The sequence below is a fragment of the Pelmatolapia mariae genome, linkage group LG4, assembly GCF_036321145.2.
Source record: "Pelmatolapia mariae isolate MD_Pm_ZW linkage group LG4, Pm_UMD_F_2, whole genome shotgun sequence".
NCBI lineage: Eukaryota > Metazoa > Chordata > Actinopteri > Cichliformes > Cichlidae > Pelmatolapia > Pelmatolapia mariae.
The window spans coordinates 6,560,212-6,570,000 of NC_086230.1; the positions used below are offsets into that span (position 1 = coordinate 6,560,212).

The 9,789-nt window shown below is 41.0% G+C and overlaps 1 protein-coding gene across 4 annotated transcripts in view; it reads left to right on the top strand.

Moving 5' to 3' along the window:
- The first annotated feature begins 411 nt into the window (after positions 1-411).
- pih1d1 (PIH1 domain containing 1) overlaps positions 412-9,789 on the top strand; it is a 23,617-nt gene continuing 14,239 nt past the window's right edge. Inside the window, exons 1-2 of one of the 4 annotated variants that reach the window (XM_063470457.1) lie at positions 412-738; positions 7,420-7,510. In XM_063470457.1, coding sequence (XP_063326527.1) covers positions 7,430-7,510 — 81 coding nt within the window. In that variant the 5' untranslated portion in view covers positions 412-738; positions 7,420-7,429. Of the gene's footprint in view, positions 739-1,343; positions 1,414-1,451; positions 1,515-4,926; positions 4,947-7,419; positions 7,511-9,789 lie in introns of those variants that run through there. The other 3 variants (XM_063470456.1, XM_063470458.1, XM_063470459.1) reach the window with 3 other exon arrangements.

The following is a 9,789-nucleotide window of genomic DNA, read 5'->3' on the forward strand; positions in this document are numbered from 1 at the left end:
CTTGCTATTGTTTAGCGCGACATCCGCTGGTTTCCTCTTTCTGGCGCAGAGAGAAAAGCTGATCATTGATCAGTTTCATGATTTAATTAGGAACTTTCTAGCAGACGTAGACAAATCGCGTTTCTTTTCACCTCAAATTTAAAGTTCGACCTCCTCGGCTGTAATTGGTCCAGCCCAGAGTCGATCATGACCAACTGGCCAATCCACCACCATTCATTTATACTGTTAAAAAAACAGAAAAGAAATAAAACCCCATCGGCCCATAAAAACCAAAAGTCACGAGCGGCCCGGTATGCCCGATGGCCAGTCCAGCCCTGGCGCCAGCGGGGCCTCCTCCAACACAGGCCGGCACGCTGCATGGTCCTGCGTGCCGGCCGTCTGACCAGCTGCCTGTGGGCCCCGGCTCATTTCCACGCCTGCTGCGCCGCCGCTGCTTGCCACATGGGTGGCCACCAGGTCAGCTCCGGGGCTTCCGCTGGAGGCGCGGGCGACCGCTAGAGTGGACACTTCCCTGTCGCTGGGCCGGGGCATTGGGTGCCGATGGTCCGGGCCGGTTCCCTCGCTTGCTCGCGGCGTGGGGAGTAGGTTCGAAACATAAGAGTGGGCGAGGGGGAGCAAAGTGTGCCTGCTCTTCACTGACACAGGAGCGGCGAGTCCAGCGACCTGGCTGTTTCGTCTTTGCCGAAAGCACAGCGTTGTAAACAAGCAGAACTCGAAGTAAAGAGTCGATCTCACCAGGCTAGTATTGATCAGATACCGATGCCGACTTGGTATCGATACTATCGATATTTGGATTGATCTGCCCACCACTACCTGCATGTCTATCTGACGCCCAATGTTTAGTGGGTCATGTATGTGAGGAAGTGCATGTTCCCCGTACTTGCCAATAGTGAGGTACTGACCTGTGTTTCTCTATATAATGTAGGTGTTTAATTCTACATGCTACATATTATTTAACTCCCATTGATTCTGTTTGGCATATGTTATGCATATGGAATACAATAAATTACAGTGAGAAAACCCAGTTGCTAAGACGACACCAACAACCATGTCACGATTAGAAAGTTTCATTCTAGAGCAGTTATAGGTAAAGCTAATATAGTGGCTGGTGAGTGCATATGATTAGTTTGCCATATATTTTGTGCTGGAACAGTGAAAATAATACAGCAAATATTTATGATGAATGGCTGAATTTCGACCTCTCTACCTAAGAAATTTCTCAATTTACATAGTAGCAGCAAGGCTATGTTAACAAATGAATCGCTTCAGCCGATTTGTAGGAAGTCGTTTTCGCTAAGTTCAGTTTATGGATGATTTTATTCTGAAATTTCTTGGTCGGAAGTTGTCATTGGAACGCTGTGACGTCTAACAACTGCGCGACATCTAATAGCGATTACCGGTACGAGAAACAAGGTAAACAGACATTTATTTACGCACCTTGTAAACATAATACATTGCATAACAGAAGTTAAAATGACAGGAAACGGAAAGCTAAAAGGAGAGGTTGTCGGCTGGTAAGCTAGTAAACTAAGGCTAAGCTAACGTGTTTATACGGGTAGCAACATGGACAAACATGTGCATAAACAAGTAGTTAAGATCTAGCCAGTAGTTTCATATTGCGCTTTGGGAACATGAAAGAGTTCATATTCGCCAGTTTGGCTGTACACCTAATAGTGTCAGTTTTGCTAAAATATGGACTAATATTATTATTGTGTTCACTTTAATTCTCTGATATGAAAGCAAAAACTGGCAGCATTTTTCCATTTTTGAAAGTGTGTGTGACAGACAATATATTGCTACCATAAGGATATGAAATGTAGTGTTATACCTTGGCGTGCTGCCTAGTTATATTCATGGCCATCCTAATACATGCTCATCTGATGTTTTATTTGGTATAAATTGCTAACATTCTGGAGACATTCTTCAAAGATTTTGCTACATATTGGCATGATATATACTTGTAAATGCACCATGGGGGGCTTGGGGTGAAACAGAATTCCGGTACACTGTATACTGTGTATATTACTGTATTGAGAACAAAGCTCTTGAAGCTTGAATAACATCATGCAATGCTTTTTCACACAGGGCCAGGGAGGTATGAATAGCTTTTTGACCTTAATGAATAAAAATTATCATTTAAAAACTGATTTTAGTGTTTAGTCTGCTAATCTGTATAATATTAAAAATAACTATGATGATCTAAAACCTTTAGGTGTGACATATGCAAAAAGCTAAGCCAAATACTTTTTCACAGCACTGCGTATGGGTCAGATCAGAGGTGTAGCGCTACTTGTTTAAATAGGAGACTTCATTGGTCATGCATGCGTCCATGTGCACATGCACCTTTGTCTTGTAGCTTTTACCACATTCAACTCTAACTGAGCAAAACTGATCAGCTGTCAGACTGAGTGTAATAACATGAAATCATCTCTCTGGCCATCTTCATCAGTTCTTACATGCTGTGTGCAGCTCTCCCCTTCCTGGATGTCTTCTCTCTCTTTTTCATTGTTTCCTATGGGATTGATGCCTGCTCTCTTTCGCCCAGGCCTGATTTAGACTTCAGTGGGCAATCTTTGTCAAGCCTATAATGTAACCTATATAAATGGCCAATGGCATCCCTGGTATTTATGCTTGTCTGTGGTGCATTATGCGTTAATGGCCGTGTGGTCATAACCTGATGTTTTATACGTGATGCCAGCCAATAAAGACCAATAAAATGCTGATAATTCTTTTGCTCTTTGGTGCTCACTCTTGGTTGTGGTATGTTTGTTTCTCAACTATTTCCAGATTTTTTTTTTTATCCTTCACATTCATTCTGATAGTTTCATCTTCTGTGAATTCAGTGCTTGTGTTTCTCTGGTGTAGATCTGCTACCTATGTTGTTCTTAATGTGTGATCTGTGGTACCAGGGTAGGACACTACCATACACTTTCGGTATATAGTGTATCTTTTCTGCATGAAATTTTATACCTTGCACATGACACATAATTATGCCCATGAACTGATCCATAAGTGAAATTATTTTTTTAAATTCAATTGTATTTATGTATTTATTTATACAGCGCCAAATTCCGAGAACAGTTGCCTCAAGGTGCTTTATTTTGTAAGGTAGACCCCACAATAATACATACATGAGAAAAACTTAACAATCATACGAACCCCTCTGAGCAAGCGCTTTGGCTACAGTGGGAAGGAATATCTCATACAATCATTATCTTTTGAATGCAGTAGTTCCATGCAGGTGCATGCACCGATTAGTACAATGTTTTTTCACCCTTGAGCTCTAAAAGGCTGATGGAGTAGTTTGTGAATGCCATAACTTTCAAACTGACACCATAGATGCATCTACTAAAAATCTCAGACTAGTTTGAACCTCGGTAACCTTGACCTCAAGGTCAGAGGTCAACTTTACCGTAGGGGCATCTACTGAAAGGAGATGCCTCTGCTATTGCTAGTCAGAGGTAGCAATGGCGGAAACTAGTATTTTGTGCATTATTAAATTTTTTAACACGCTTTGGTGACGTGATTGTGCAGCACTTTGCTGATGGCTATCAAAAGCATCTGGTTGAGGAGCAACTTGCTAAGAGACACTGAACCAAGTATTAGTGGGGATATGTAGATATTTAGGGCCCGAGCACAAAAGTGCGAAGGCCCTATTGTATCTGCTCTGTTTATTAGGGCCCGAGCACCGAGAGTGCGAAGGCCCTATTGTATCTGCTCTGTTTATTATTATTATTATTATTATTATTAGGGCCCGAGCACGAAAAGTGCGAAGGCCCTATTGTATCTGCTCCGTTTCTTCTTCTTCTTCTTATTATTATTATTATTATTACGGCAAATGAATCGGCCTTTTGAGGGCCTAAACATGCTCAAAAACTCATGAAATTTTGCACACGCGTCCGGTCTGGTGAAAATTAACGTATTTTACTGTCCTCAGAAATGTCAAGGGAAAATTGGCTCAGTAGCGCCACCTAGAAAAATGAAAAATGCGAGCCCCCGGTGTGGGAATGACCTACATGCATGAAACTCGGAACACATATCTAACGTTAGGAGACGCACAAAAAAGTCTATTATGACCATGTCCTAAACTCAACAGGAAGTCCGCCATTTGGACGTGAATATGACATTTTGGCTCTAATTTTGCCATTTCCATGCCTCGAACTTTTTCGAACTCCTCCTTGGGATTTGGTCGTATAAGCTTCATATTTGGTCAGTGTCAACTACACACCTGGGCGATGTTAAATTGCCGAGCTTTTGAGTTTTCACAATACCGTGAGGCCGTGGAGCCATGGCGAATTTCGATGACTTGCCATGAAAATCTTATTGTCACTCATTCTGTCATACATGGTCCGACGTGGACCAAAGAGCACACATATGATAAGGCTCCACCCCTGAACATATTTCAACTGCCATATTTGACACCAGGGACAGCGCCACCTAGTGGCAACAGGAAATGTCATGTTTTACACTTTGGGGTACAGTATTGTGATGGGTGACATTTGCACCCTCAAATTTCTCCAGGAAAGCCTTAAGGAGTTGGTCTTGGGTTACAGTGAAAACTGTGACTTTTCGTCAGAGGGTGTGACCCCAGCAGCATGGCGAACATTGATGTCTCGCCATGAAGAAACAAATTAGTATAACTCAATCAAATCCAGTCTGATCAGAACTAGAGATGGACCGATCCGATATTAGGTATCGGTATCGGTCCGATACTGACGTAAATTGCTGGATCGGATATCGGTGAGAAATAAAAAATGTAATCCGATCCATTAAATATCAAAAAAGCACCTCACAAAACTTGCGACACGGCGTAACTCGGCTCATAACCGTAGCATGTCGGAGCAGTGTGCTCACATGATAGAGCGGCTGTGTGTATTTGTAGCCTCGCTAGCAAACCAGCATTTCATCTCCGAGGAAGTTATCCCAGAGAGAAGTAAAGCAAGTGTGTAAGTTCATCTCTGAATGTTTGTAAAGCGTACCTACGTTAAGCTTAACAACCGATATATGGAGCGACTGCCTCTCTCTCCCTCCCTCTCCTGCCGCTACTTCATGAAACTGCTTAATGATCAGCTGATCGGCTTTTCTGTCGCGAGTCCGTCTCTCTTCTTTGTTTTTGGCTCACTTTGCACCAGAAAGAGGAAACCAGCGGCTGAACAACAGCAGCACGTTTAAGCTTGATAAGCTGTCGTTAGAATTTATTTAATATTACTTTCTAGACCAGGATCCTTTGTACGTAGCTGACGGCTGGTAACTGTGCAGGGGCGGATCTAGCAAAGTTTAGCCAGGGGGGCCGATAGGGCATTAACAGGGAAAAGGGGGCACAAAGACATACTTTTCTTTCTTATTCTCATTTAAAATGTCTAGCTTTTAATAAATAATTATCTGAATCTTACACCCAAAGTTTTAATCTGATGTAAAATGTATAGAAGTCCATTACTGTATATAGTAACTGTTAAGTCTAATATACCCTAGTAAGCTATAGTACTTTTTCCTTTGGGAAGATACCATCTGTGCAGTCTGCAATTCTGTAGAAGAAAGATGTTGAACCTATTTAATTATTCTTGAAAAATAATTTATTTCTGTGCATTTTTTTTTCACACTGCATCAAATTAAAGTTGATTACGTTGATTAAGCATCATGAGGTGGAGGGTGGGGGTGGTTCCCTTTTTTTTTTTTTTGCTGGGAGTTTGCAACCCTATTAGTTAGGTTGCTTAATATTTCTGCTAAGTACTCTTTAAAATACCAGAATAGGAAGGATGGAGTAGGTTTAAGTTTATTAGATTGATCAGTATTGCTGAACTATGAAATATTTTGGGTGCAGCCAAATATTTTGGGTGCAGGTATAACAGAATAGCTTTAGTGTTGTTGTTTATTTAAACTTGAGTATGAACTTATACAAAATGCAGCAAGATATTAAAAAAACAGTTTTATTGATTAAAAAACACACTATATCGGATTAATATCGGTATCGGCAGATATCCAAATTTATGATATCGGTATCGGACATAAAAAAGTGGTATCGTGCCATCTCTAATCAGAACCAGACTTTATAGGCATGATAACAGACCCGCCCTGAACAGATTGATGTGCCCATTGTCAAGAATACGAAGAGCGCCACCTAGTGGCAACAGGAAATGTCATGTCTTTCATTTTGTTGTACTGACTTTTACAGGTTCATCGTGGCCACTTCAAAAGCGGTGAATATCACCATCAGTCCCTCATGATGCTTCAGTGAGAAAATTGTGACTTTAAACTGAACGGCGCACCCTGGTGGCAACGCAGTTCACCATGAACAATGAAGTGCCTTTTGAGGGGCTTGGAAAGTTTAAAATGTCTTGAAATTTGGCGCACACCTCCAATGTGATGAGCGCTTTCTTGTTATTTTACCATTTTCATTGAATAGCCCAAAATGGCTCCACAGCGCCCCCTACAAAATTTCAAAACAACAGCCCCTGCTCTGTGTTTTATCTATGAGTCTGAAACCTGGTAGGCTTATGGAAGATATCAAGATGTACAAAAAAGTCTCTTGGAGCAATATCCCAAATCCAACAGGAAGTCAGCCATTTTGAAATTAATGTGTAATTTTGGCGACAATTTCGCTACTTTTCATGCACCGTTCTTTGACGAACTCCTCCAAGGGATTTCATCATATTGACCCAATCTCCAGTGTGATGAATCTAAAGACCTTTGTGATGTTAAATTGCGAAGCTTTTTACGTTCAGGGAAACGGGGTGGTCATGGCGGCACGTGGAGTTTCAATCCCTCGCCAAAAAGCAGTAATCTGCTGTCACTCCAAAACAAAATGTCCAATCTCTCCCAAAGATGGCAGGTGTGATGAGACTCGAGCTTGGAAATGTTTATTATGCCATTTGTCAGTAATGGTTAGAGCGCCACCTAGTGGGATGACTATAATAATAGTTGAATGACATAAAATTTAAGCTGGTGGATAAATGCATGAATTCCATCAATGTGACATCAGATCTGAAGCGCTGGTTTTTAGATGTTGGGCTTGGCTCGACATGCTGGGGTGCGAGGGCCCTCATATCGCTGCTTGCAGCTTTAATTGAGGTTGTATTCACATTTTACATTACACATCCATTTTAGGAAGTTATTAAAGATGTATACTGTACAATCATTCTGCCCTGGAAAAAACAGTTAAGGATTAAAAAGCCCAAATTACCAAGACCTTCATGGGGATGAATGTCCACTGATGATGAAGATGATGAGTGTGCATAAATTTGTGACCACAGCTTTACGCTTCCGTCTGTAAAACTGCCTTATGAAACTGGTTATTTTGGACTTGTGGTTGTCAGTGTTTTGTAAAGTTTATGAGAATAGCTGCAAGTATGAGCAAATTTAGTAACATTGTTATTATTAGAAATGAGTCAATTAAACAATTGATTTCTTATATGATTGTAGGAGTTGCTGAATGATGACGGACTCGTCGCTTCTTAACTCTGAGCTGGACTTACAGCAACAGGAAGAGTTGTATCAGCAACTACTGTTACAGGTGAGTTTGCTTTTATGTTAAAGACTGTGATCACATGGTAACGCATTTACAGTGAAACCCCGACTTACGAAATTAATTCGTTCCCGAGGGTCTTTCGTAAGTCGAAGCACCCATCGCGCCTTTTGAGTGAATGATAGGCTATAGGCTAACTGCTAACTGCCACAACAATACATCGTTCAAGTGGAACAGCGAAGCGCAAGTACCAAAGCCAAGGCGGTTGTCACATGATTCGGAAGGCATTGTGGGCATTGTAGGCATTCTGGGCTCAGCCAATCAGAGCCAGCGGATTTCATTACGCGGGCATTTTTCCGTAACACGGGCAGAAATATTGCCGTTAAGTGCCTTCGTAACTTGAATTTTTCGTTAAATGGGGTATTCGTAAGTCAGGGTTCCACTGTACTTGGCAAGTGGTCGGCAGTTCGATCCCAGCTGGAGACAGAAATCCCCACAGGGTGTTAAATAGTAAAAAACAATAAAGGAAAAAAGGTGAATCATTTTGAGGTAAAGCTGGCCCTCTGACTTAGTCGTGCTACATGAGAAAAAAAATCTGACAAAATTACATTTGGTTATAGAGGAAAATTAGTTTCATATGTGTGGGTGAAATGCAATGGAAGCATTTGCAGTAACTGCTAGTCAGCCCTGAAAGACTCATTTTAAATTTTTTTCCGTCAGCCTCTCGTCAAAGGTGAGTTACAGGCTGAGATGTGTTGTCTTGCTGCATCACCCAAACTCTGTTGTTTACAAACAGATGTTCTGTCATTTTCTTGTGATATGCTGCTATCATTCACAGCTCTTTGTTTCATCAGTAATAGTGAGCTGATAATGCAGCTGCACCATTATCAGCTCACTATTATGACTCATATACGAGATAAATATGGAATGTGTTTTCTTTTTTTCATTGTCAACAAAAAAACGGTTCAGCGTTGGTCTCGTCTGTCCCTAAAACTCTGTTTTCATAGTAGGACTGACTGACTATGTCAAAAATCATAATCACAATTGTGTTTTCACTACTGAGATTAAAGTTATATTTATTAAACTTAAAGCACTCATGTTAAACAGTAGGTTTCTTGAACAGTAAATATAGGGTACTGTACAGAAGTCTTGAGCAACCCCGTGTTTCTTAATACTTTCATAGAAAAATAGGAAACTGTATAAACACAGTTTATGTTACATACAGCTCTCTCCTCCCTGGATGTCTTCTCTCTCTTTTTCATTGTTTCCTGTGATTTAGACTTCAGTGGGCAATCTTTGTCAAGTCTATAATATAACCTAGATAAATGGGCCAATGGCGTCACAGGTATTTATGCTTGTGTCAGCCAATAAAGACCAATAAAATGCTGATAGTTCTCTCCCTCCTTGGTGCTCACTCTTGGTTGTGGTATGTCTTTTTCATCTATTTCCAGATTTTGTTCATCCTTCATATTCATTCTGATAGTTTCATCTTCTGTGAATTCAGTCTTGAATCAACTTGAATCTTTATTGAAGCTCAGTATTTGAAACAGAGTTCAAGCTCACTGCTGTAATAAATCATAATTAATATAATAATAAATATAATATTGGCCATATTATATTTACATTACCAAAGTGTAATACACTAGTCTCATGAGTGACATCAAGGAACATCTCATAAAAAAACAAATGAACAAAAAACATTTTTTTCCTTCATTTCTGTCAAACAATGCTGTATGAAACCTTTCTAGCGGTTATTTTCATGGTTGCTAGGCAACCTGAGCAGCACGACAGAGGCTAGATCGTCCCATTTCACAAGCCTCGCACTTCCGCCCTGCTCGCTCTTCGGAGTACCCAGCCCACATAGACCACGAAGCCCGGGTCCTACGAAGCGCGCGGCCCCTGAATTGGGACACAGCTAGTAACATACCTCTGGCTCACTTACAATAACTTAAATGCACATGGACCAATCGCATGATATGCACAAGTCACTTTGCAGGCCCACATGGGGTTTTGAGACAGATATCACCCTCCAGCCTTCCGCAGATCCAGAAAATGTAAGGTGCATTCAAGTCCCAGTGGGAAATCTGGGACATCTGGGTTTCCTCTGTATTTTCTTCTCCAAATAAAGCAGGTGTTTCTTTTTCTAAATAAACAGAAGAGCTCGTCACTGCTCTAGTAGAAAGCACAGACATTGTTGGCATATACGCATTCCAGATGATGACCACACGTCATGTAGAACCATCTGCAGCTAAAATCAAAAGTCATAGCTGTACTGAATATTGAGAAGTTCATATAAACTTCAAGATAGACATGCGAACAGAAGCCTA